At 50.4% G+C, this 26532-nt stretch overlaps 1 protein-coding gene across 1 annotated transcript in view; it reads left to right on the top strand.

The window, feature by feature from the left end:
- The window catches only part of CAPN8 (calpain 8), a 65485-nt gene that overhangs the window by 26505 nt on the left and 12448 nt on the right, over nucleotides 1-26532 (top strand). The window contains exons 8-24 of the mRNA XM_019639585.1: nucleotides 135-209; nucleotides 945-1105; nucleotides 3843-4018; nucleotides 7646-7657; nucleotides 10733-10944; nucleotides 11962-11998; nucleotides 12889-12954; nucleotides 15533-15590; nucleotides 17072-17136; nucleotides 17895-17963; nucleotides 18379-18457; nucleotides 18998-19114; nucleotides 20002-20060; nucleotides 21197-21838; nucleotides 22811-22942; nucleotides 23386-23570; nucleotides 26258-26326. Coding sequence (XP_019495130.1) covers nucleotides 135-209; nucleotides 945-1105; nucleotides 3843-4018; nucleotides 7646-7657; nucleotides 10733-10944; nucleotides 11962-11998; nucleotides 12889-12954; nucleotides 15533-15590; nucleotides 17072-17136; nucleotides 17895-17963; nucleotides 18379-18457; nucleotides 18998-19114; nucleotides 20002-20060; nucleotides 21197-21220 — 1210 coding nt within the window. The 3' untranslated portion in view covers nucleotides 21221-21838; nucleotides 22811-22942; nucleotides 23386-23570; nucleotides 26258-26326. The remainder of the gene's footprint in view (nucleotides 1-134; nucleotides 210-944; nucleotides 1106-3842; nucleotides 4019-7645; nucleotides 7658-10732; nucleotides 10945-11961; nucleotides 11999-12888; nucleotides 12955-15532; nucleotides 15591-17071; nucleotides 17137-17894; nucleotides 17964-18378; nucleotides 18458-18997; nucleotides 19115-20001; nucleotides 20061-21196; nucleotides 21839-22810; nucleotides 22943-23385; nucleotides 23571-26257; nucleotides 26327-26532) is intronic.

Below are 26532 nucleotides of genomic sequence, written 5' to 3'. Positions count from 1 at the left end.
TTTTTGTATCTCCTTTCTGGCCTTTGGGGGGGAGTGTAGCTGCAGCGAACAACTTGCATCACAGCTAATTTTTCAGGAACGATCACCTCTGCTTCATTTTAAAAAATGTTTAAATTTTATGATTTTTACCCCAGCGCCCTGGAGTGGAATTACATAGATCCCAGGCAGAGAGAAGAGCTGGACAAGAAAGCCGAGGATGGCGAGTTTTGGTAAGAGGGCTGTCTACGGGAAAGCCAGCCCTAGTTGTGGCTTCACTCCCAGTTCGAATGTGGGCAGCATATTTCTAGGTGTTCCAGCAACCTGACATGGTTCCCGGCCGGGGGGCTTTCATTCCCCCCACCGTTTACGCTAGTGTAATTCTACCTCTATGCCAGCACGTCGAAAGCATTGAAACCATGATACCTGGGTCTCATCATGCAGGAGCTCGCAGCCTGTCTTTTTCACTCTCTGTTTCTTTTTAATGAAATAAGAGCACTCCTATTCCTTTAATCTGAGGTCTAGTGTACCATCAAACTAGGATAACTTCTTTCGCGGGTGGGCTAAGGAAGATGATGAGCACAGCCCTTGACTATGGCATGACTTAGGGGTCATCTTTCCACTGGACATTGGTCAGAACGAAACAGGAGGAAACCTCTTGTAGACTTAGATGTAATCCAACCTGGAGGCAGTGGCTTTGGCTGGGGTTACCTCCTGGGGTCTCTTCCAGTTTATGATTCATTCTCTTTGCTTGGCTGGTTAGATATGTGAGGGGGACTCTCTAGTGAGAACGGCGACGCTAACAATCGTGGGCAAATCGGACAATGGCCCCTGAGTATTCGCATCAGTGGGCTGTAGAAAACATTAGCCCGTGGTCTCTGTAGTTCCCTGTGCCCAGGAGGCATGCCTTCCATCACCTTCCCAGTCCAGCTCCCTGACAGAGAGCCCTCCTGTCCCTCTGCCCCCAGGATGTCTTTTTCGGATTTCTTGAGGCAGTTCTCTCGGCTGGAGATCTGCAACCTGTCCCCGGACTCCCTGAGCAGCGAGGAGGTGCACAAATGGAACCTGGTCCTGTTCAATGGCCGCTGGACGCGGGGCTCCACTGCTGGCGGCTGCCAGAACTACCCAGGTGAGGTGAAGGGCTGCTTAGGCCTCCCCCTCCTGGCTTGTCTTCCCCGAGCTGGGTGTTCATAGGTTAATCTTTGGGCAATACCTTTGCACTCTGTTCTCCGGCTCTTGGGCACCCCTCAGAGGCCCTGCTCCCCCCTGGGGCTTGGAAGCCCAGGGCAGCAAGGGTGGACAGGCTCTGCAGCCCCTCACCTAGGCCTGATCGCAGGTAACACCATTCTTAGCTTCTGTGCGCTCAAACTGTCCCTGCTTCACCTACTTGCCCCCTTGCCCCCAAAAGACGCGCTCCTTAGTAACTGTGCTCTTGGCACCCTGCACACTAAGGCCTCCCGTTCCTTTCCACCTGACCTAGCTGGCTGGCGCCCATCCTGCTGAGCTCTGGGACAGAGAGGCTAATGGTGTGCTAGAGGAACACGGGTGCCACATCTGCTGTTTCAGCTGACTGCGTCCATTAGAGCAGCCCTTTTGCTTTGTGTTTGCACCTGAGTCAGAGGTGGAGGGGCCTGGCTGTGTGGGTCAGGGATGGCCACACACGGCTTGTGAGTAGCCAGTCCCCACTCTCATGTGAATCATGGAACGCCATCCCTGGTGGGAACAGCCTGGTGCAAACCATTGCTTCTGCACTAACCGTCCTCTTACTAAAGGTGGGAAGCCCCCCATTCACAGCAGATCACTAATACATACATATGTAGGCTCCTCCTAGGTCGAGTCATCTGAGGCAGCACCTAAGGAAGAAACTCTGAAAAAATCGACCCCACATCTCTAAGGAGAAGGAAGCAAAGCAAAATCCACTCTCCCCACTGTCCACCTCCCCAGGCTTGTGTTCCCTCCCAGTCTATGGTGACATGTTGGTTGACAGAGACTGTAAGCACGGGACAGGGCCACCTGCTTTCTTCTCACACACAGCTCACTGCAGGGCTGTGCACGGTGTGAGGAAGCCCATCACAATAAAATCCCACGTGAGCACAGGCCTGGGTCTGGACCAGCTCTCTCCTCCATCCCACATCCAACCCAGGGCACCCATCTCTGGTGGCAGAGATCACTGCTGAGCAGAGAGGAAGCAGGCGTCCTCTCCGCCTGCCACTCAGCCTACCAGCTGTAGGACCCTGGGACGGTCCCTTTTATGAGCTTCAGCTTCCTAGTCCTCAAAAAAAGAAAAAAAACAAACAAAAAAAACGCTTTGTAAACGGCGAGTGTTAAACAAATGGGATGTATTATTTTTATGGCCCATTCTCATCTTCCCGTTCTGTTGAGGAGTAAACAAAAACTGTGGAGATGGCAGTCATGTTGCATGTGGGAGAAATTAAAATAGGCTGGCCATTAGCAAGCTCTTTAGAAAATGCAGAGTGAATTTGCATGGATCATTTTGGGAAACTTGGAACAGCAGGGGGGGTGCCGGAGGTATCTGTAAGCGGTAAGTCACATCTGTACCACCGGCTAGCTGTTGGGGAGAGATGGATGGCTCCTGCCCTTCGGTAATGATGTAAGTATACAAGCTTACAGAATTGTCTCTGTCTCCTCTGGGATCTGCACATATTTGGCTATAAAATCCCACACCCTTATGCCCCGAAATAAAAGAATCAGAAAGCAGGGATTCTAGGAAGGTGGCATGGAATAAATAACCTGGTTGTTAGGAGAAAAATAATAATCAGCGACTTTTGGTCACCTGTGAATGCATTGTTATTTCATTGAGTTAGACCCTTATTTAGAGGCAATAAGAACTCCCCTTCTCCCCACTCCTTTTCTTCCCCCAGGGCACGTCATTATTGAAATTGTTGAGGCCCTGGCATGGAGATGGCTGTCAGGCCCGTCTTCTTCAATTACGCTCTGCCACTTGACTGTCATAGAATTGCTGTGTGCCCTGGGATGACCCATTTGACCTCTCTGTGTCTTGGCTAGTATAATCGCTATGTTGAGAGGTTATTAAAAAAATCATATTTGAAAGGAAGCGGCATTTTTAAATATCCATAGGTGGTGTGGCAGGCATCCTTCTTAATTGCCAATTATTATTCCTCATGCATTATTAAGTGACTTACTCTTGAAGGGAGTGTGTCTCATCAGTGGGCTGCGACGCTAAAACCATCAAGTGAGGCCCCTGGGCTGATGGACAGACGATCAGCAATTAGGGTGGCTTCGGGCCGTCATCTGAAGCTGGAGCCTGTCTGAGGGGCAACACATGGCTGTCAGGCGGCAGTTTCCAAGGACCAAGAGTGGTTGTCTTCATAGCCTGTCCACAGAGGCCACCTAGGTAGCGAGTCTGCCCTGGACGGCGTTCTCGTCTGTCCCAGGAACATACATGCTTTTTACCCAGAGAGGTTCATTTCTCTAGGAGGTGGATCTGTCTTCATAGGCCAGGTGCTGAGACCATGTAGATGTCCACCATTTCTCCAGGAAGACCCAGGAGTGACCGCCTAGGGAGCCCCAGTGTAGCCTGGGGCCACAGGACCTTGAATCTCCTCTAGTCAAGCATGTCTGGGCTCCTGGTTGATCAAAGGGGCATGTGTAAAGCTTCCAAATGCGATGGGACGTGTCTGCAGGGGTGTGGGTGGGGTTGGGAACTAGAAGAAAATGCCCAACCTCCTTGTAAAGAAAATTTGCCCAGGCTGCTTACCAGGCAGAGTTTGGCCAGATGTATGCTGTCCTTGGGATGATGAACTTTCTTCCCTTTCATTTTATTCTTCCCCGTCTCCTCACCCCCCACCATGGCGGGGGAACCACCATCTCCTGGTGACTTCTAGCCACTTACTGGACCAATCCCCAGTTCAAAATCCATTTGACCGAAGTGGACGACCACCAGGAGGAAGGCGTCGGTGAACCCTGCTGTACGGTGCTGCTGGGTCTGATGCAGAAGAATCGCAGACGACAGAAAAGGATCGGACAGGTTTTGCTGAGCATTGGCTTTGCCATCTACAAGGTACTCCCGAACTGGGGTCAGCCTTCCTCGCACACTTGATGTCTTTGGTTGGAATATCTGGGCCAGTAATTGGAGCGTATCTTTCCTTTTTTTTTTAGCTGAGCCATCCTGCTACCTGTTGGCAGCTCAGCGGCTGCTCAGCTCAGGCTGGACTCGAACCACTGTTGCTCAGAGCTCAAACCCTTGAGTGAGCTCTTAACCAACTGAGCCACTCGGCCGGCCCTGCAGCGTATCTTTCCTATTGCTTGAATATTCCCAATCAAGCATTCTCCTTGCTCTCCTAAATGCCTCTTCCAGTGGCCTTACTGAGGCCCAAATTCCACAGTTAGAGATTCATTCCTATGGCTTAATCTCTGCGTTAACGTGAGATGTATAGTTCATTAAACTTTGCCTGTCACTGAGGGCTTAGTGTAAATATGCTTATTAGACTCTTTCCAGGTATAGGCTCCTGGTCCAGGTACAGGAGCTAAGAACGTGGGACACAGGCACTTGAGGGAACACAAAGAGTATGAGGGGCATCACAGAATGGGGGAAGGGAGGCTGGACATTGGATCCAATGACAAACACTCCTTTCTACCTGGGCAACTGTGAGACACTTGTGGGAACACACAGGGTGTGAGCTGAGATGAGGGAAGCCACCTACATGGCCATTTTCAGCTCTGGCATTTTGGGACTGGAGACCACAGCTGGCTCTGGTCTCAGGCGGCAGTGCCAGCCTCAATATGCCATTTTGCACTGGTCACCACCCCTTTGTGGATTTCACAACCTCATAGATATGTTAAAGCAAGACCCCTGGGTCTTGACAAGCCTAGTCAGGAACAAACTTTTTCAGACAGGCTGAGACTCCTTATAAACAATTCTGGAGGGATTCATGATGGTTGTCTTTAAGCAATTTTGGTAAAAATGAATTTCTTGGGAAGAGTACAATTCTACTCAGGGAGTCGGAGAGTTGGCTGGAGGCCCAACACTTCAGTATAAATTACTGCATGAACACAAAGTGTGATAATAGGAAACCAGTAAGGAAAAGGTCAATTGTCAAGCTCTTACCACCTCCAGCCCCTTTCTTTCTCTTATTTAGGAACTTAGGGCTTTAGGGTTTAGGGTACGTGGATGTGTGTGCAATTTTTGTTGGAACAAACTTGCTGCTTGATGGCAGGAGAAAAGAATTTCAAATACGTAAGCTCCAATTCTACTCCAGGTTAGCTCGTCCTTTCCCACCTAGAATGTACATAGCACCAAATTAGAGTCTTTGCTTATAGGGATAAAAACACGAGAAGGTGCTTACTGTATGCGTATCAATTTAACACGTTTTAATGAGCATTTACTATGTGCAAAGTGCAGTGCCGAAAGCTGAGACACAGAGGAATAGCACACGGTTACTACTCTCAAGGTGTTCACAGTTCCAGGGAGGAAATCAGACACAGTCAATTAACTGCAGGGCAGGTCCGATCTGCTTTGATGGGGTCCAACCTGGTGTGCGAAAGTCTCCGAGAGTGACAGTTTCACGGAGGAGGAGACTTTTGATCAGGGTTTCAATGATGAGCTGGAGTTTCAAGGTGGAGAAGGGAGAACATTCCAGCCAGAGGGGGTACCATGTGCTTCTTGATAGCAGGAAAGTCAGTAATGGTTTTGGAGAGCACATAGTAGGTGGGCTTGGCTAAAGGGTGGGCTCCTCAGGGATTGTGGCCATAGCTCCTCATCCACTGGCCCTTCCTTATGTAACCAGATCAGCAAAGCATTCTTCCAAACGGACGTGAAATACCCCACTGAGATAGGTTTTTGGCATGGCGTTTCCTCTCATACATAATATATATGTATATATAGCATGTCAATTTTTCAGACATCAAATTATAGCCGCCTATAAAATAACCCATGCATGTGATCTGTGGACTTTCTTGTGGCTGGAGGCATGAAATTTAGAGTATGACTTTTGTGAACACAAGCAGTTTTAATTAGGTGGAGTGGGGGTGTATAGGGTTATAGTGAGCACCTGGGGTTGTAGGGAGCGCCTGGGGTTATAGGGAGTACCTGGGATTGTAGGGAGTACCTGGGATTGTAGGGAGTACCTGGGATTGTAGGGGATAACTGGGGTTGTAGAGAGGGATTGTAGGGATTTTAGGGGGTACTGTTCTCTGACTCTTATAACTACCTCCTCTGGCTTTAACTGTCTGCAAAGTGGAGTCTGGTTTGAGGTTGAAAACCTGACACTGATGGAGAAGACGCCAGAAACCCCGAAGGCTAAAGAGCCCTGCTTGCCTGGCCTCCTCTCTCTCCCGTTATTTTCCTGCAGTGGCAACAGGCTTCCGCCAGGCAGGCCTGCCATGTGCATTCAGGATCCTGCATTTCAAAGGTGGCTGTCAGTTGCCATCCATCAGTGGGCCAGGGCTAAGGCCTGCTGGCTCGGCTCCTGCCCTGTGACTCCTGGCAGGGTGGATCCGGTGCCAGCGGCAGTGGCCGTGTGTTGACTGGAAAGGCAGCCAAGGTGATTGGGACAGTCCCTGCCAGCGGGGTGAGGGGAGAGGCAGATACCAGGAGGACCTCTCCCATAGACAGCTGGGGCCTCTGCATGGGTAATTTTGGTTTCAACTCAAAGTTAGAGGAGCCACAGTGACCCTGGACTTTCCTACCTCGGCTGACAATTACAAATGGGGGCTCCAGTGTGAGGAGGCCAGCTGATCCAAATTTTCTCTTTTTTTCTTTTTTCCCCAGCGTCGTAGGCAGTTACCCACGGACCCAAGCCATAAACAATTCCCTTCATGCTTTTCTGGTCAAAAGAGCCTGCAAAGCAGGGACAAAGGGAGAAAGTCACAAAGGGGGCTTGAACCCTCTTCTCCACCTTGGCATGGAGGGCTCACTGTGCCTCCGAGAGCTGGTCTCCTGTGGGAGTCAGCATTCTCAGTTGCAGATAATCGAGCCCGACTCCACCTAGATGAGTGAAAAAGGAATTCACTAGCTCATGTCAACAATTCCAGGGCAAGGCAGGGGCACTTGGGACAAGGGGCCCGCGTGCTATCAGGACCCCTGCTCTCCACACATCCTCACCGCTGTTAATACTATTCTCCTGGTCTAGCTTTCTTCACAGTACCCCTAATATCACAGCATAAACGAAGGGGTCCTTTTCCCTTAATTCCAATGCAAAATTCCCAGAGAAGTCTCCGGTGGACTCAGCTGGATCACGTGACTTTTCTCGAACCAGGCGCTGCAGCCAAGGGAAGGATACACTATGGCTCAAGTTGAGTGAGGCCCCCTTTCTGAACCCCCTTGATCTGGAGGCCAGGTCTATAGGTCTGTAAAATGTTAGTGTTCGTTGAAACCCCAAGGTTCAATGAGACCCCAGGAATTTGGGACCCTGAGTTATACAACTGTAGTTATACAACTACAAAATAAAGTAAAAAAGTAGAACCTTTTTTTCTTTTCTTTCCGATTTCTAGGGCTCAGTAGTCTACAGATGGCCTTGAAATTCATCAGCAACTTTCCAGTTGAGAAATGCTGACTCGTCTCTCACTTTAGCATGAACTTCCTCCCCAGTGGCCCAGGATGACTCAGTCTGAAGAGGGGTGGGTACAAAGGCACAAAGGGAGGACATGGGCACTCTCAGGTGACCTACTCTTTTCTTCTGTCCTATAGGTCCCCAAAGAGGTATGTGAGTGCTGACAGAGATGGCCTTCCTTTGGTAAGACATACTTTGGGTGTCTTCCTCTGATGACAGCCGGTTCTCCTACACACAGACTCCCCCATGATCCGGTGAGCTGGTAACCCTGAGAGCTGGTAAAGACAATCCTGAGTCCCACCTGCCAGGCCCCCCGTGGAAGGGGACAGTGGTGACCTTTGCCCCCTGTGTGCCTGGTGGTCCCATCTGAACAAGATGAGTAGAGCATAACTTAGGCTTCTCTTTACCTAGCCTACAGAAATAAATGCCCCGATCGCTGATAAGAAAAGGAAGCACCAACTTTATCTTTTCGGCTCTTGGCTTTTCCTGCGCCTCCTGAGTGATTTACAGCTGGGCTAAAGAGATATATCATCACTGTCATACTTACTTCTGGGGTTTCCTGCTGCTGTTCCCGGCTTCCCCCGGCTATGCCATTTGTCTTGGGCCAGTTGAAGGGAGGAGCCCCAGGCAGCACTCCTGGGAGGGGCTGGCATGGTTTGATGGCAGCCAGCGCGGACTCAGGCCCCAGTTCGTTCTGGCCCAGTGGGCCTCTCCTTGGCTATATGCTGGAGACACCTGAGGAGCTTTGAAAATTTGTCCCTGTTTGAGTGAGTATGGGTGTGGGTGTGAGTGGCCCTGTGATGGAAGGGCGCCCTGTTTAGAGGGGGTCCCCGCCTTGTGACCTAAGCTGCCTGCAGAGGCTCCGGCCATTAGGGACCCTGAAATTGAGTCAGCAGGTTGGAAAACAATCTTGTTTTTATTCATCTTTCTGACATGTATGTAAACAGAACTCACATTTATTTCAGTGTTTAATATTAGAAGGGGTTTGGGTCTTTATTTAGAATGTTGGTGATGTTTTTGTGACCTGAAATATGCTGTAGAAACTTAACTCTTGTGTCTATCAATGAGTTTAGTTTCTAAGAACCTATCGATGACATTGAGGACTTACTGTGTACCAGAATCTCTGGGGTGACTCCAATGTGTGGCCGAGGTTTAAGTACCTCTGTTCTATGTGGGGCTCCCCCAGCTGGAGGCAGGTGCACTAAATATGTAGAGGTGTGTTTACTCTGCTCTAGTTTTAACCCTGTTCTCCTAGGTTTTCATGCTTGGCCAGGCATTTAGCTTGTGGCAATGAGGCCCAAATTCATAGGCTCCAGCCCATGCCGTGTGCCAGGGCTTCAGACTACTGGTCTACCTGCCCATTGGCTCACGAATGGATGTTAATGATTATGGAGGTAACATACAGGGGAGCATGGATGGTCTGGAATATACACCTCTTCACTGCTAGAAAATAGCTAAATCCAAACCTGAGCTAAGTCTGGTCGATGGCAGGTCCCATCAGAAACGTCCCATTTATATGAGAGAGAGGTCATATGTACACAAGGTGGAACTTCCCCCAGTAGCACCTCCGAGTGCCCTCAATGTTTCTCCATTGACCCTGTAGGCTCGGCAAGCACCAGTGGGTCAACAGTTCTCAAAACACTGCCTTATATTGCTGAGCTCCATCCCTAGAGTTTCTGATTCTGTAGGTCCTGAGTAGGGTCTGAGAATTTACATTTCTAACACGTTTCCCAGGGAAGCTTATGCTGGTCCTGGGCCCACACTTTGAGAATCCCCTCAGTTAAACCTGCTCAACCCCCTACGTGTCCCCCCAGCTGGGCTATGCCAAGGGAAGATGTGAGGGCCAGGGGCCCGGGGGCACATGCCTTTTGGAGTCCCTGGTAGAATAGAGGGGACCCAGCTCTCGCCTCAGTGTGCTCTAGTTCCCACTCTGGTCTTCCAAGCAGGGCTTCTCTAGTCTGTCCCACCCTTGGCTTCTTGCAAGAATTCAGTTTTTCCCTTTCTCAGCCTAACCCAAATTGGAGTTTGCTTCCCCACTTCAATCCACTGAGTATTTTCTCCTGCTGGTTTCCCTGTTGCCTCCCCGTGCTGTCGTCAGGGATGGCAAGAATGCCATTTAACTCCATGACATTTAGACCTAGTCCGTGGCCTTGCTGGCTATCCCTGGCCTTCTCCTGCCCAGAGTACACACATTTTCAGGGGACTCCCCAGTGCTGTGGCTGCCCTGGTACCCCGGTCGGCAGGGGCTGACTGGGCGATCCCCGTGGAGTGCTGACCAGGGCAGTGGGGGCAGGTGGCCCTGCTCTCTCCCCTGCTTTGCAGACCTGTGATCCGAAGAGGATCTGGTGACCGGGAATGGATACTGTCCACTCTGGGGTGGGCATTCTGCCTCCGGGTCACATAGAAGTCACCGTCCTTGCAGCTTATCAGCACCTGCCCTCTGTCACAGGCATCTTGATGAAGATTGGTCATAAAGACACAGTGCAATGGAGGCTTAATTACAGCAATAATAACATTGACACCTGTGTTTTCGAAGCACTCTGCAGTCACTAATTAGCCTGTGTCATACTCTGACAGCCTCTCTCCCCCTCTAGCAAACAGATGGGTCATGGGGAGCGTCTTCCCCTCTCTGAGGAGACACAAGGCCCGGAGAGAAGCCCAGCTGCAGCCTCCCCTCTGTCTGTCTCCTTAGGAGCCGCTTCCTTGCCCATCCAGCCTGTCTGCCCTGGCACCTTGCAGAGCAATTTTCCCAGGGAGGCCAACCCTTCTGGCTGCTTTTGCTTGAGGACCAGGATTTAAACACTGCTTCAGCCACAGGCCTGAACTGGGGCGCTCCATGCCACACCCCAGGTGCAGCCACGGGGGAAAAGTGATGGATTCAGTGAGTGGGTGATTCTTGAAGACAAATACCCAGAGAGGAGCTGAGCACACACTAGAGGCCCTGCTGTTGGGCCCTTCATTTTAACTGGGAAGAGTGCTAGGGGTCTGGCCAAGGTCGCACGGTCAAGGTCCATGCCCGAGACCGTGCCTGGCTCACAGAAGGTGCTCTGAATACATTTGCTGATCAACATACTCTGAGTTCATGACAGAATCCAAGGCGTCCTGATTTCTTAACTCAGTGTTGCAAGTTGTCCATCCCTAAATCAGAGCGACATAACCAAACTCTCCAGCCCTCATGTTCCAGGGTTTCAGGGAATTGACTCTGACTGTTGCTCTCTGTGCAGCTGGAGAGTCACACAGACGTGCACCTGGGCCAGCACTTCTTCCTGGGCCACCAGCCATCAGCCCGCTCCAGCATCTATGTCAACCAGCGGGAGGTCTCAGCCCGGGTCCGGCTCCCCGCCGGGGAGTACGTGGTGGTGCCCTCCACCTTCGAGCCCTTCCAGGATGGAGACTTCTGCCTGAGGGTGTTCTCGGAGAAGAAGGCCCGGGCCCTGTGCGTGTCCTTTCTCTCTGTGGGTGTGGGAGGGTCTGGGTGCCCAGGGTGGCAGAGGACTGGGGCCTTGTTGCTGTGTGTGACCCACTCTCAGCTCCCGCCTGGTGTTTCCCAGAAGAAAAGTGTAACGAACCACAGGCCCCAGGGGCCCTTGGCTAGGTGTCCCCCGACTGCCCCTCTACTTTGGCCTATAGGACACGGGGGAATTTTCTTTAAAAAAAGGTCAAGGCTAGAGAGAAACGACACCAGTAACAGCCTGATCAGAGGGTTTCCTCCCAGCAGGATGGGCATGTGAGGCCCACAGAGTAGGACTTAGAGAGTACCACCTCCTCCCCTTGTACAACCCCCCATGTATACACACGCATACACACATGCATACATACACACCACCTATACACACATACTACACAAACACACACCACACACACACACACATACATACATACATACCACCCATACACACACACACCACACATGCTTACACACATGCATACATACACACCACCTGCCTACACCACCCATACACACATACCACACATATACAAACACACATACACATGCACACACTACCACATACCACGTACGTGTGTGCATGCACACATGGGCTATGGGTTTGCTGGCTCATTCCACAGAGGCCATTTCAATCCCCCCCAGAAGGATTCCCAGCTGGGTCCCAGGGAAGAAAACAGTAGTAACTGGGGCAGGGTGGGCGAGATTCTCCCCAAGAGTGGGCCACTAGGGTGAACCTTCTAGATTCCATGAAGGGCCAGTTGAACTTGGCATCTCTTGTTTCTGGTAAAACAAAACTCAAGATGGGGTTTGGGGATTAGAGCGGTGAAGGGGAGGGATTCTGGTTAAAATATCCGCTTGACACAGTTTGATGCAAGTTTGGACTGAGGGTCTTGGGGAGTGAAAGCCAATTCCTCAGAAGGGTAAAAAATGCCCTAAAAGGACCTAGCCATTAGCGATACTTTCTACTTAACTCTTATTGGGTTGGTTTCTTTCTTTGTGTTTCAGGGAAATTGGGGACGTGGTCACTGGAAAGCCACATGAGGTATGTACTCTCTTAGTCCGCCAAGCTCATACAGTCATCGGGGCTCCTCACTGCTTCCTGAGAGTTCTTTATATAGTAAAGAGGGTCCTTTACACACCTAGGACTTTTTGTTCATCAGGGCCACAACATTTCTAGGCCCTGGCTCTTCCTGAGAAATAGGAGACAGAAACAGCCCTGGGACACATTGCTCTGCCCTGAAGGGGGCAGAATGTGAGTGTCCCCCACACCCGGTCAGCTGGACCCGCAGAGCACCCGCTGTGTGCTTGAGCAGCTCCATGCAGGATAGCGAAGGCAATGGAGAAAGAGATCCAGTTCCCTGCTCCTAGTCTTTCGGTAGACAAACAACGGGAGCATGTGAAAAAGATGACGGGACACTCCTGCCGGAAGTGGATCTACACCTGTGTGTGTGCATCTAGGGGTGGTGGAGCGAGCGCCTAGTCTGGGAATGCTTCCTGGAGGAGGTGACTCCGAGCAGACTGTGGAGGAAGAAACATGCAGGGTTTGAGGCGTAGGTTCACCTGCCTTGCTCCCTGTACTCCTCCCTTGTGTCCTGGATTTCCTGTCCTTTTCCTCATGTTGAGTGCAGCTGCTCCACGAGGGGTAGTGTCGTGGGGCCACACTGGGCTGGCCGGGGTGGGGCAGGACTCTGTTGATGGGGCACAGGCCCAGCTGTCACCACTCCATCCTGTCCACCCAAACAGAGTGAGGTGTCCCTGTAGGGGCCACATGGGGCACCCCACAGCTGCTGAGTCTTTGGCTGCATGGATGCTGGGGCAGACCTATTCTTTTATTTGGCATATATCAAATTTGTGAGCCCACGTTTCTGAGGAGGCATGGGGAGGTGCCAAATCCGATCCCCGCGTTAACTTTGCAATTGTCCTGCCTCTTAGCCACATCCCAGCGACGGGGATGAAGAAGACATCCAGTTCCAGAGCCTGTTGAAGCTTGCAGGGGAGGTGAGTGGAGGGCAGCTGCAACCTCCCGGACGGGCAGGAAAATGATCAGGAACGCTCAGGACACTGTAGTCTGTGTTTCTGTGAGTAGAAAGGGCGAGGCTGCAGGGCTCACACCGGCCAGCTTGTGTCTGTTGTCCCCTCCTTTGTTAAGACTGAAGCCCTTCTTGCATTGCGTGGGGGGAGTGCTGGTGGTCCTGAGGCCACTTTTCTTACTGTGTTGACTGCCTCCTAAAAATATAGAAAACCTGAGACTCCAGGTCCTGCCCAACACCTTTCTGTTTGTACACTGGCCCTGCCAGATCAAGGCCCAGACTAAAATGTCAGGGTGGCAAAACTTCCCTAAATCGATACCCATCAGAGGTGGGAGGACTCACTCAGCGCAGGTGGAAGACAGCTCAGCTCACCTGGCCTGGGCCTGGTGCTCACTCTCCTGCCACCTTACTGGACCTCAGGGTGACCAGCGGCACTCGGCCTGCAGAACTCAAGCTTGGCCTGAGTGCCAGCACCACTCAGGGGTGCATGGAGCCAGGGAGACAAGCCATGTGAGTTGCCTCCTTCTCCCCCCATCCTGCTGATGTTGGTTTATTGTGGTTCCAGTCTTGTGGGGCCGTAAGTCAGAGCAAAGTCAGGATTCCAAGTGTCACAACTGGCCCAATAACCTCAGTGAACATGCTGCGTTTGAAGCATAGTGAATCGTGCCAAAGGGCCTAGGAAGGTGTCAGCCAGCTCGGGCTGCTATAACAAGTACCACAGACTGGGCGGCTTATAAACCACAGACATTGATTTTTTTGGAGGCCGGAAGTCCTAGATGAGGATGTTTTCATGGTCAGGCTCTGGGGAGGGCTCTCTTCTAAGCTGCAGACTGCTGACTTCGCGTGGTGTCCTCACACAGTGGAAAGAGGGCGAGGGATCTCTCTGGGGTCCCTTTTATAAGGGCGCTAATCCCAATCACGAGGGCTCTACCCTCAAGACCTCATCACCTTGCATAGAAGCCACCTCCTTTCCAAAGAAACCACATTGGGGGTTAGGTCGCAACATATGAATTTTGGGGGACACAAACATTCAGTTCATAACAGAAGGAAAAGGAAAGCCCTCTGCCCCTCGGGAAGCCCAGGGCCACCTCCTAGACATCAGAATGGAACAGAAGAAAATGCATCAGAACCCTTTGCCGACGACAAAGCCTGGGAACGCAGCTCCTTTGCATAGCCGTTAAAGGAACCCTTGTAAAATGAGTCGATTTATATTTTAGATGGATGTTCAGACCAGTATTTTTACTAATAAAACTTGATTGCCTTCGCTGCCAAGGGGCCATATTTTATTAAGCACATCAAGGACCATGAAAATATAAAAGCTCCTATTTGTATACCAGTTCTTCACGTAGCTTATCTGTTTTCCCTGCAGCGGGGGGGCAGTATTGGTCACTCTCCCTTCTCTGCTGGTGAAGGGACAGGCACAGAGAGGGTAAGGAGCTGGCTAGGGTACAAGGCCTCAGAGGGACAGGCCAAGGTCCGAACACAGACTTTCAGCATCCCATTGCTTTCGTGGCGTGATGGGGTGGTATTCTTATTCGGGAGGCTTCTCAGAGGTGCTCAGCTTAGTTTACTGGGAGTATTCCATGCCTGAATGAGACCAGCTGCTCTCACGGGAGATGCTGCTCTGAGCAGCTCTTGTCTTGATTTTTCTAGAGTTGCCGGGCCCCACTGGTGGAGGATGGGAGAAGTGGGACTGCCCTGGGGACAAATGATAAAACCACAATTCACGAGGGGAAGTGACTTGGCTAAGGTCACATGGCAAGTAAGGGGCAGAGTCAGGATGGGAATTCAGATCTCAGTCCAGCACCCTTTCTCTGCACTTCACTTGTCATCCTGCCTGAGGTCTGCCCTCCAGCTGGGGGTTAAGGCACAAACCTTCCCTCTGGCCCAGTGTTTATCTCAAACGCACACAGGGAGTCCTAGTCCCCTAAATCTCTACTACCAGGGTGAGATGGGCTACTGTGTGGAATGGCAGCTCCTACAGGTGCAGTGGGAAAAGCAGGTGCTTTGGGGTGAGACAGTCTTAGGTTTCGAGTCTCAACTCTGCCACTTGGTAGCTATGAACCCCATGCAATGGTATCGTATGGAAATGGCAAATTACATCGTGTATGTATAGGGCGTTCAGCAGTTTACAAAAATCACAGCTTCCTTAACTCTAAAGTGGATGCAAAAAATAAATAAAAATAAATAAAGTGGATGCAGACTTGTTTTGAAAATTTGAGGCTATTCCACATTCTGGGTGTGGCCCATCAGAGTGGTTCCTATAATCTGCTGTTCACCAGACTTTGCTGTCAGGTAAAGCAAGCAAGCTGTCAGAAAGGCAGCAAGCCCCCGTGTGGCAGCCTTATGGTGCTGATGTCATCAATGCACACTTCCCCCCAGGCTGTGGGGGACCCCAGAGAAATTGAAAATTTGAGTTTTTAAAGATGTCACAGCCTATTGAAATCACAGGGTCCGTGGACCTGGTGTCTGACTCTACATTAATTTAACATCTTGGAGAGCGTGGCCGGGCCTGACGTGACTTGCATTTGGGTTCCTCTTTCTAGGATTCTGAGATCAGTGCCAATGAACTCAAGACGATTCTGAATGAGGAGTTTTCCAAACGTAAGTTCTACCTTGGGGCTTTTCAGAAAATCCACAAAAGCCTAAGAGATGCTGGGGTATGGGTGGGGGCAGGCATTGGGCCATGAACACTTGCAGATGGGGGAGAGGGGACCTTTGGCCTTTGACCCCCGGTTCCCTCTGGGCTGAGAGAGTGGCCAACAGCAGGTAGGAGAGGCCAAGGGAGGGGGCGGCTGGCTGGGGCTGGCTGGGTAGGAGGGACTGCTGATTCCTGGGAGAAAGGAAGCCCGGCTGAGAGTGGCCTAACTGAAAAATTTCCACAAAACGAATGACTTTGATACCGTGGAAAACTGCAGACTGAAGATCTCACTCTGTAATGCACCTTTGGGGAGGGATGGTTCTGACTGTCCTGGACCGCGGCAGTTCTCATCTCTGGCTTTAGCAAGTCCTGGGGGCTGTCAGGGATCGAGCTGCACCCAGGATGGAAGCCTCGCTCTTCCTGTCGGAACCCAGCCCACGTGAGCTGGCACAGAGCCGGCTTCTTGTCTGGCCCGGCGATGGGCCAGGTGAAGTCTCACAGCTGGTTGACCGATGGGCATTTCACCCACCATAGCCAGATGGAGGTGTGAGAATGCAGGACACAGGGGCGTGCTTGAGCGGCCAAGTGCAAGCCCTCCCAGAGACAGGGCAAGCCGCTCCCCAAGGCTCAGAGCGCAGGGCCTGGCTGGATGGCCCGTCCTCTCTGCTCCAGCTCTCACGCCTGCTTTTGCAGAGTAGGAGCTGGGAGGACAGGAGAGGCCGCTGGGTCTTTGGTGCCTTCCTACCTTGGCTTCCAGCTGTGGGCAAGGTGAGCGTGGAGGCCAGGAATGGCTGGAGTGCCAGGGAGAAGCCTACATTTTAGCCAGTTAGGATAACAGCTGCCTTTTGAGAAGCTGTGTGTCCTGGTTCAAAGCACAGCCCCACTTCCGGCTGTGGTGCCAAATGGCCTGTTTAAAGCCCAGCTCTGGCCCCTACTGGTCATGAGGTTGTGAGCAAATTATTTGACCTCTGGGCCTCAGTTTCCCTGTCTATAAAATAGAGACAGTGCTTAGAACAACACCCAGTCAACCAAAAGTGAACTGTTTTATTTCATTAGGAACTTATCACATACCAAGTACTGTGCTAAGAACTTCACTTCCATAATTTCATTTTATCCCTGGCCAGTCTTTGGGGCAGCTGTTATTATTATTCTTAGTCCCATTTGATGGAGGAGGAAACCAAAGCTCAGAGATATTAGCTTGGCGAAGTCTGTGGCTTGTGAGTTGCAAAGCCCAAGTTCAGATCCTGAACCCCGACACTGGTGCCCACCTGTACCACCTCCCAAAGTGTGAAAAGAATCGGGGGGCCTCTGCCAAGAAGCCCACCGCTGTGCTCCCCTTTTTGTAGAGACCATATTCAGCTCCACTGGCGGCTCCCTGCCATGGAAATTATTTCCTGTCTTCAGATGATCCTTCGTCCCACCCTTTTCTACTTAAATTTTTTAGGAACAGACATAAAATTCGATGGATTCCACATCAACACTTGCAGGGAGATGATCAGCCTGATGGATGTATCCTTTAAATGGCACATTATTCATACTTTGTTCCTGTTTTGAATGATTCCTCAACCTTTCCCAGTGAGGAAGAAAGAAGGGTAGAAAAGGGACATTTCAAAACCCAAATCCCCATTGTTCAGCCCAGGGCTCCTCGTAGAGTAAATTCAAATTGGACACAGAGAATTCCACAGGACTTTCTGCCTGTTTTGGTTGAGTAGTGGCCTAGGAGCCAGCTGTGCTCCTGTGTCCCCGTGTCCTTGGAATTAGTGCTGAGAAGCTTGGAGCTCCCTTTGAGGCACACGGATAAACACGTGCCAACTGCGGTGACCGAGAGTCCCCACCCTGGGCTCCTGGTGACTTTTCTGATAACATTTTGACATTCTAACCAACTAATTATTTCAATGATCAATCACAGAAATTTAAATTTGAAAGCAAATTTACAGATCCGATAGCTCAACCCTCTCAATAACCCAGGATGCCTTGGGGGTTAGATGCAAATGAATGACAGATATTATTAGGGGAGCTTTGGGCTCTTGACCTGCCCTTTGCTCCCAGACATCTCAAAGGAGAGCCTTAGTGAATGTCTGACACTTTAATCTTTATTAGAATGTGTTTCCCACCCACCCTCGCCACCGTGACCCACAGGGCCCTGCTTACGTCAGACATGACTGGTCACGGAGGCCTTAAGACACTCACTGTGTAAGGTCACGAGGGAAAAATCCACAAGGCATGGAGAATTTGGGCTTGATCATGTTGGCCTTTAACATGCCCAGAGCGACGGGACAGGCACCTTGGGACACGTGGAATTCAAGTTGCTGTGGTTGAAGATTCGGAAGTACCTGGTGAGTCTTCTGACTGTTGGGCGTTTCTGGACTCTGGTCCCTCTCCTCTGTTCTGTTTCTAGCCCCTCTCCCTCCTGACACTCATTCCTAGTCTATTTCATGCCCTGGTCTGATTAGCTCCTTCATCACTGTGGTCAAAGCCAACACAAATCCTGGATGCATTATTCAGGAAGCAGTGAGAAGGCAACAAGAGACGTTTGTGCCAATGCCCTCGCTGAAAGTCGGAGGACAGAGGGGCTGGCACTGGCCCTCAGCCCAAGCTCATGGTTGTTCTGAAAACTTCTTGGCAGGAGTCAGTGAAGTCTTCTCTTGAGGGCGTCCCTGGCCTTCCGAGGAAGCAGTGGAATGGAGGGAGATAGTTTTGGAAGGGTCCTTGAACAGCTACGTTCTCCCTGGATTTTCTCTCCTGCTGTAGGAGATCTATCTGGAAACGGATTATAACCACTCGGGAACTATCGATGCCCATGAGATGAGGACAGCCCTCAAGAAGGCAGGTGAGGACATGTCCTGGAGACAAAGGTATTGGGACCCAGTTATGCCCATTTTAGTTATTCTTATTATGACGACGGCTAACGATCATCAGGGGTAGTTCTCTTACATTGGACATCAGTGTGACAACAAAGATTGGTTGGGCACCTTCCCTCTCAAGGGAGGAAGGAATGCTGCTGGCTTCTGTGTGGTGAAATACTTTAGACTTGATGCTTGTCACTGGGAAGGTGACCGCAATCACAAAGGGTGGAGCTGTGAAGAGGTGGGCCGGAGAGGCATCCTCTCACCCCTGCTTTTTCTTGCCATGGCGAATGTGATGCCTAGCTGTGTTCATGTTGGAGCTACAGGTCCAACTAGGACCAGAGAAGAGGCTCATCTTGATGAGGATTTTCTCAGAGGAGACCGATGGGAGGACCAGACCCTTCTGGCGTCCCTTGGAGGAGGCAGGGTCAGGCCTGGTCCCTGCAAGTTCAGCCCATTTAGTTTTACCGGAGGTGGTGCCGAGCCCTGCACTCCACCTGTGACGCAGACCCCTCTGCCCGCAGGATTCGTGCTCAGCAACCAGGTACAGCAGACCATCGCCACACGGTACGCTTGCAGCAAACTCAGCGTCGACTTTGATGGCTTTGTTGCTTGTATGGTCCGCCTGGAGACCCTTTTCAGTGAGTCACTCTGTCCTTTGACCCAGTCCCATTTCTCCCAGGGTACAAGGAGGGACGGGGGCAGAACAGACAGCCTTCTGTGACTGTGGCACCCTTGGGCGAGGGGAAACAGAAGCGGAAGGGGCTGAAGAGGTCCAAGATGGCCACGCCCAAGATCAGAGCCTGCCTTTTCTTGGAGACTTAAAAAGCTGCCATCCAGATTATTGGGTACCTACTATGTGCAGTCACTGGGCCACAGTGAATGGGTCCCGGTAATGATCTTTAAATGGCTTTTGGTGTCTATTCACATCTATGCCTCCATAGGGCTTGTATGAGAGCAGGTGTCACCTCCCAAGGAGGAGATAGGTGTCCCTGTCTGGAAGGCAATAGGTGTTTTCCTGCCCCCTTGGCCTTGGGCTCATGCTAAGGCATCCTGTTAAGGGAGAAGGTTTTCCTTCCACTGAGGGGTGGGAGTTGGTAAGTTCTATGGGATAAGTTCAGGCAGCCAGAACTGGCTAAGGAACTGGATTACCCACGCATGGGCAACCAATGTCTGTTCCATGCCCTCAGCCCTCCTCCACCCACTGTTAAAAGCGTTGCAAGTTTCTAGAGCTTCTGAGGGTGGAGGTGACAGATAAACCATCCCTGCTTACAGCTGGAAGTTGGCGTATTTAGGCGGGGGTGGGAAGGGGGTGGGGGACGTGGGCATCTGCGGCCCAAACCCCTCACCCTGGGCACTGGATCTAGAGCCAGCTTCTCAGGGCCCCTGCATCTAGGTGGGAGCTGGCGGGGGGGGTCATGCAGGGGAAGGGGGAGCATACCAGGTGGGGATGGGGTGAACAGAGGCAGCTCTCTGGTATTTCCAACATCTAGGAACATCCAATTCCATTCCTTCTCTGGTGTTCTAGAACTGTTCAAGCTTCTGGACAAGGACCAGAATGGCGTTGTCCAGCTCTCCCTGGCTGAGGTAAGTGACTTGAGTTTTGATGAACTGCTTGCTGACGGTACTTTGACATTCTTGGATAATATAGGTGCTGAGTAGTGTTTATTTATATTGACTTGTCCTATTTCCATTGGGTACAACACATGTTCTTTGACAGGCATTGCAAAGAGGAACGTCATTGTCATGTAGTCTTTCAACATTTTTATTAATTTTATTAATTTATTATTGTTGTTGTTGTTGTTACTATTATCAAAGATAAAGCTACAGCAACATTTCAGATCATTTCAAGGATGCAAGCCCTTGTTAATTTGAATGTAATGGTAGGTGGTGGGTACAATTGAAAGTGTGTGACTTCTAGGACCAGATATCTTAGATTGACATGGAGGACATCAGAAACAAAAACATTAAATTGCAACAAGATAGAATGAAGAGGAGAGATAAATGAGTGTTTTACTGTGTACAAGTAACATAGCATCTTATGCAGACATCACCACAGCATTTCCACTGTCGGGGGGCTGCAGAGGCCTTTACTGGCCTGCGGGGACACAGGTGAGGGAATGTCCTGAGAGTCCTGGCCAGGAGGGAGGTGTTGCCCTTGACCTGTTCTTGAGGCTGAGGAACTAGAAGACAAGGTTATTCCTGGCCCTGCCAAGTGATCTGGGCACAACAACTTTCTTTTCTTCTCTAAAGTGGGAATGTCATTGACCCCTTTCCAGTGATCTAGGGAAAGCCTTCCTAAAAGCACATCTGAGGATGCCCACAGTCACCTGGACAATAGTGTTGAACCTGACATTGAGAGAGAGAGAAAGAGAGAGAGAGAGAGAGAGAGAGAGAGAGAGAGAGAGAGAGAGAGAGTGTGTGTATATGTATATNGTGTGTATATGTATATGTATATGTGTGTATATATGGATATATATGTATATATGGGTACACATACACGCCTATTTTTGGAAGTCCCTTTGGGTCTAAGCTTTTCCTAAGTCATTTCTACAGCTCTGGCTCAGGGGTTGGTGACTTAGTTAAGGGCTTCTCTTACTGAGCAAGGCATTTACTGGAGGACGGAGATGGAATAATCTCATATGTGGGGCAGGACAACGCCTGGCAGGGTCACACCAGGTCCCAGAGGAGCAGAGGGCTCACCTGGCATCCTTCTTTTGCAGTGGCTGTGCTGTGTGTTGGTCTGACCCAGGATTCTGGACATCGGCAATGCTTCCCGACAGCCTGCCTACCTCTTTTCTCCCCTTCTTTACAATTTTGTGGACGTGTATCCTCAAATGGCATTTATTGGTCATTCATCTCTTCCTTGCCTGTCATTGTTCCCTGTGATCCTGGCCTGTCCCGCTGGAGCAGTCAGGGAACCCAGGGTCTCTTTCAGCAGCATTGAAGCTGAGCCCGGGGCCCGGTAGAGGGACAGAAATCAATTAAACGTGTGAGCCCAAATGGTTTCCGCTTTTCTCTTGTGATATGCAATCTGGGAGTGCCTTGGGCTTTTCATACTTTAGGAAAAGAACATGTTCTTGGGACATTACTTGGCTCACAGCTGCTGAAAGATGGGGAATGTGGGTGAATTTCTTGGAGGAGAGGCTTCCTACAGATGGAGTTGCTTCCAGGGCCCATCTTCTGGAAAGGAGCTGGCTCCAGCCCTCCCGAGGGTGGGCTGCTGGGAGAACAGGCCTCTCTTTCTCGCTTTCAGGTGGGAAAAGTACTGTATTACGCGCATCAGTGTCTCCCGAGTCTAAAGGAAAATGCTGTCTGAGGGGAATTCTTACCTGACAAATAACTAGAGGGGAAATGCAATTTAGGTTAGTTTTACTCACAGCCGAACACAGGGATTTTCTTGTTGGTAAGAAAATGGATGTCACAGCTTAGTGTCCTAATGGGCAGATAGGGACAGAGCTGGTTCTCGTACGCAGACTTTGGAAATGAAGGCTTAAGGAAGGTGAGTGTCTCAGTTTGGGCTGCTAAGCACCGTAGACGAGATGGCTTATAAACAGCAGATGTTTACCTCCCACAGTTCTGGAGGCTGGAAGTCCGAGCTCAGGGTGGCAGCATGGCCGGGTTCTGGTGCAGACCCTCTTTTAAGTCCAGACTGCTGATTTCTCAGCTGTATGCTGACGTGGAAAGCAGAGAAAGGAAATGAGTGATCTTCTTATTCTTAGAAGGGCACTAATCGCATTCATGAGGACCCCACCCTCATGACCTAATGACCTCCCAAAGGCCCCCCCCTCCTAACACCATCACATGGGGCGGGGATAGGGTTTCAGCATGTGAATTTGAGGGACGCAAACATTCTGTCCATATGGAGAGCTACTGGAGACAGAGCACAAGACCATGTTTCCCAGAAAATAAGACCTCACTGGAAAAGAAGCCCTAGCGTCATTTTTCAGGATGCTCGTCATAGAGGCTCTACCCCAAACATAAGCCTCAGTGAAGATCGTCAGCCAGACGTGACTGTGGGAATACATGTAGATTTTTATACATGAATAAATGAATACTCGTAGATTGTTGGAGCAAAAATTAATGTAGGACCCGGTCTTATGTTCGGGGAAACACAGTACATACCTTGGCCTCTGTGTTAGTCTGATTAAAGGATGATCGTTCAACTTCTAGAAGTAGAGCTAGATGAACTGTCCTTATAGGAGCAGGACTCATAACCGTGGTAAAGCACCAGTCAGCTTTAGCGCCGCCTTCAGTGTTCCCAAGGCCCAGTAGGGAAGAAAGGGTAGGCCCTTAAACTGAAGGGGGAGGTGAGCTCTGGGGTCTTACCGCTGCAGGGAGAGTTCCATTCATCAGACGGTGGCGAAGGAGATGTATTTGTTTCACCAGCCTGTGGGGCGCAGAGGAAAAGGAGTCCTTCCTTGTCCAGTCAGGGCTACGAGGGAGCTTTCATTGGCAGGACTCAGCAGGTATATATCCAGCCCCCTTCAGCTGCCCCTATCAGCCCAGCTGGTATTAGTCTGACGCTCACCAACCAGATATAAGTCCCCATGCTACCCCATTCTTTAAAAATAAAGTGCTACAAACCAGTTCTTTCTTACATTTCACAAATAACATGGCTACTGGAATTTAAAGTGCTATGTTATACTCCACGTGTGACAGGTAGTTTTATTTCTCAGACCCACAGGCTTCAATTCCTTTAGGGGATTGTCTGGTGGCCAGAAAAAGAGTCTCATTACAAAATTTGCCTTGTGGGTGGGTGGAGGGGAAAGGGGGTCTCAGGGCCCAGGTTAGGGTTGTCCTGGGGACTCCTCACCGAGGCAGCCCATCAGGCAGGTAAAGATCCCAACACTGCATAATTTTCCTCTGAAACACCTTAGAATTTGCTTTTATGCTTCTCTCTTCTCCCCAGATTAAGGCAACGGGCAGTGTCGCTTTTTGGTGTGGCCTCGCCATTGCCTCTGGAAGTGGCTGCATCTCAGGAGAATGGGTCCCTCATGAAATCCATGCTCCTCTGTGTGGATTTCGCAGAATTTCCCCCCGCCAGCTGCACTTGTCCTGTCAGAGATACAGAGGACAAACTGATGAGTGCCAGAGGTGAGGGCGTTGCGGAGGGGGGATGGATGAAAACGATGAAGGGGGCATAAGAGGCACAAACTTCCAGCTATAAAATAAATAAGTCACAGGATGTAATGTACAGCATAGGGTATATAGTCGGCAGTATCGTAATAACTTTGTATGGTGATAGACGGGTCCTAGACTTACTGTGGTGAACCCTTCATGCGGTATGTAAATGCTGAGTTACTATCTTGTTCACCTGAAACTAATATAACATTGTATGTAAACTGTACATCAATAAAAAGGAGCCCTCTCCACACGTCATTGCCTGACTTGTGTGCTCCAGTCTGAGTCAGAGGGCAGAGTGATTTTCTAGTTCTCCCAGAGCCTGGAGCAGTGCCTGGCACAAAGTGAATGAAAATGGTGTCCTGTTGTTTGCAAATGATCAGGCTCTGTAGAGCACGGGGCCTGGCTTGCTTCGTTTTTCCAGGAGGGAACTGCTGAGAGCAGATGCATTCAGGTGGCCTCTGAGGGGGGTGTGAAGGGCTGGAGAGCTGGGGAGAGGATGTGGCACTTGCAGGGTCCCCTGCTGAGCTGCTCCCTCCCCAGGCTCCGCCCCCACCCCCACAATGCCTCCAGTGGGCAGAACCCTGTGCCACCCTGCCTTTGATTTGTGCCGAGAATCCCAGGGGAGCTCTTGGGTCCCCCATCTTCTGTTAGGAGGATGAAGCAGCTTGGTGGGAGGCCCAAGTCAGCCCGGAGAGACAGCTGCAGGATGTGAGTCACCCGTCCTTGGGGCCACTCCAGTCCTCCCCAGCCTGCAGAACCCAGTCATGTCTCCTCCAAAGGCATGGCTTGTTCTCTCATTAGCAAATGAGGGGAAACACGTGCCACCACGTAGATCCCACACTCAACTGAGACCGCTGGGCACATGTAAGCTGACATTGGGGTGAGAGACAGGCAGGGTGTACCAAATAGCCTGGGTCATTCCACAGCAGCAAGGCCATCTCTAGAAGTCTGTATCCTGAGAGAGCTCAGAGCCATGCGTTAGCTTTCTCCTCACATCCGCCTGCTCAGGTAGGGCTTTTTGTGGTTACGCAGAATCACAGAAACAGCTTGGAGCAGAGCTGGGAGAGCCAGGCAGACAGCCCTTCCACAGGCAACAGGGGGCTCTTCCGGCCCAGGTCCTGACAACATTGGGGGTCTCAGCAGCCCAGTTCTCCAGGATTATGCTCCTGCCACTTCTGGGTGGTCTCGCTCTGGCTCCTCGCCTCCTCTCTGATGCCAGCTGCTCCCCCTGAGTGGGGCCATTGAACAAAGTCTTCCCTTCCGCGTCACCTGTGCTCTCTCTGCCTGACCAGGTTGACTTCCTTCTTCTCACTTCAAGCTGCCTAGCTTCTCAGATGTCCAGAGTCTTTTCAGCTTTAGGTGTTTCTGTTTCCTGCAAGCCCCAATCCTGCAATTGCTTCTGGCTGTGGATGCAGGACACTGCCATCCCCCCAAACCCCAGCCCAACACTTTTCTGCTCTTCCACTGGGGCCCCAGGCCCTCATCAACCTCTCCCTTCGTATATTAACCTTTCCCTTTGATTTATGGGCTGGGCTGACCCGGAGAGTTCACCTTACAGACAGTGGACCGTCCAGACGCCCCCTAACCTCTCCCTGTACTTCAGAAAAGACAGCATCAGAAAGGCCCTACTGAAGCCCCCAGATGTTATCAATCAGATTGAACAATTTTTAATATTTCACCGTATCTGTTTTATCATTTTTTTGCCGCAGGAACTAGCAGATATCATGACATTTTACCCTCTAATATGCATCTCTAGGAAAGAGCATTTTTAATACACAGCCACAATACTATTATCCAACCTAACAAAATTAACAATAATCCTTTTGCACACCTAATAACCAATCTGTATTCAAATCTCCTTGGTTGACTTCAGAGTATACGATTATTGTCGGTTTACTTGAAAGGGGATTCAACCAAAGTCCTCACCTCGCCCCTTTTAATCTCAAACAATCATCCCTTTTTCCACGCTATTGAATGAGTCATGAATAATTGGACTTTTAAGAAAGCACGTTGGTAATAAGATTTAGGAAAAACCCAAATAGGGTTCCTATTACAAGGCAAAGGAAAGGGGTGTTTATGAGACAGGGAAGGGGAACACTCACATCCATAAAAGGAATTTCTAGGGTTCTAATCCTGAAGAGCATTTTTAATCTTTGTTCCGTAGTCATAATGTCCACTTTCTTGTTTATCTTTGCAAACAGTTGTTTAGGATACCATGCTGTTTTATGTCCAGCCCAACGGCTGTTTTGCCCCATTTTAACATTCCAAAGCTTTGAAGAGTAAGACCTGCCAGGCAGTTTCTCTGGAATGGCAGCTCCAACTCCATTTAAAGTGGCTCCGTTTGTATTATTTTTCACTCCGGGACTTGGCTGCACCTCAGGGACCTTCTATCTTGGACCTAAAATTGATCAGGACCGAAGGGAAGCACAAGAAGCAAAGCTCAAAATACATAAAAGAGACCCAGACTCTGCCTCTAATATTAACCTCAAAAACGATAATAGTAGATATTAGTAGCATGTTTCCTGGGGCCCAGCAGTGTTCTGTGTACTTTCATGCGTCTCATTCTCGTTCACAGCAATCCTATAAGGTATGTATGTATTATTGTGTATGTATTATGTATGTAATAATATGTATGTATTATTATTTCCATTTTACAGATGAGGAAGTGGAGGCACAAACTGGCAGGAAGATGACATTCCAGGAAATCGATAGAAATGTGCTCAAAGGTAAAGAAGGGCGGTGGTGATTCGTGTTGAATTGGATGAATGACATGAGATTCCAGCCCAGGGGTCCCAACCCTTTCAGAAAGGTCTGCAGTGCAACCTTTGTTTTATCTTCGCCCTTGTCCACCAGTGAGCCGCTGCTTTAACATGCAGAATAGCTCACTGTGGCCTCAGGTGTGTTGTCTCGGGGGAGTTTCTTCCCCGTGTTG

This window comes from Hipposideros armiger, unplaced genomic scaffold (assembly GCF_001890085.2).
Source record: "Hipposideros armiger isolate ML-2016 unplaced genomic scaffold, ASM189008v1 scaffold_45, whole genome shotgun sequence".
In the NCBI taxonomy this organism is placed as follows: Eukaryota; Metazoa; Chordata; class Mammalia; order Chiroptera; family Hipposideridae; genus Hipposideros; species Hipposideros armiger.
This window is presented reverse-complemented; position numbering and strand designations above follow the sequence as displayed.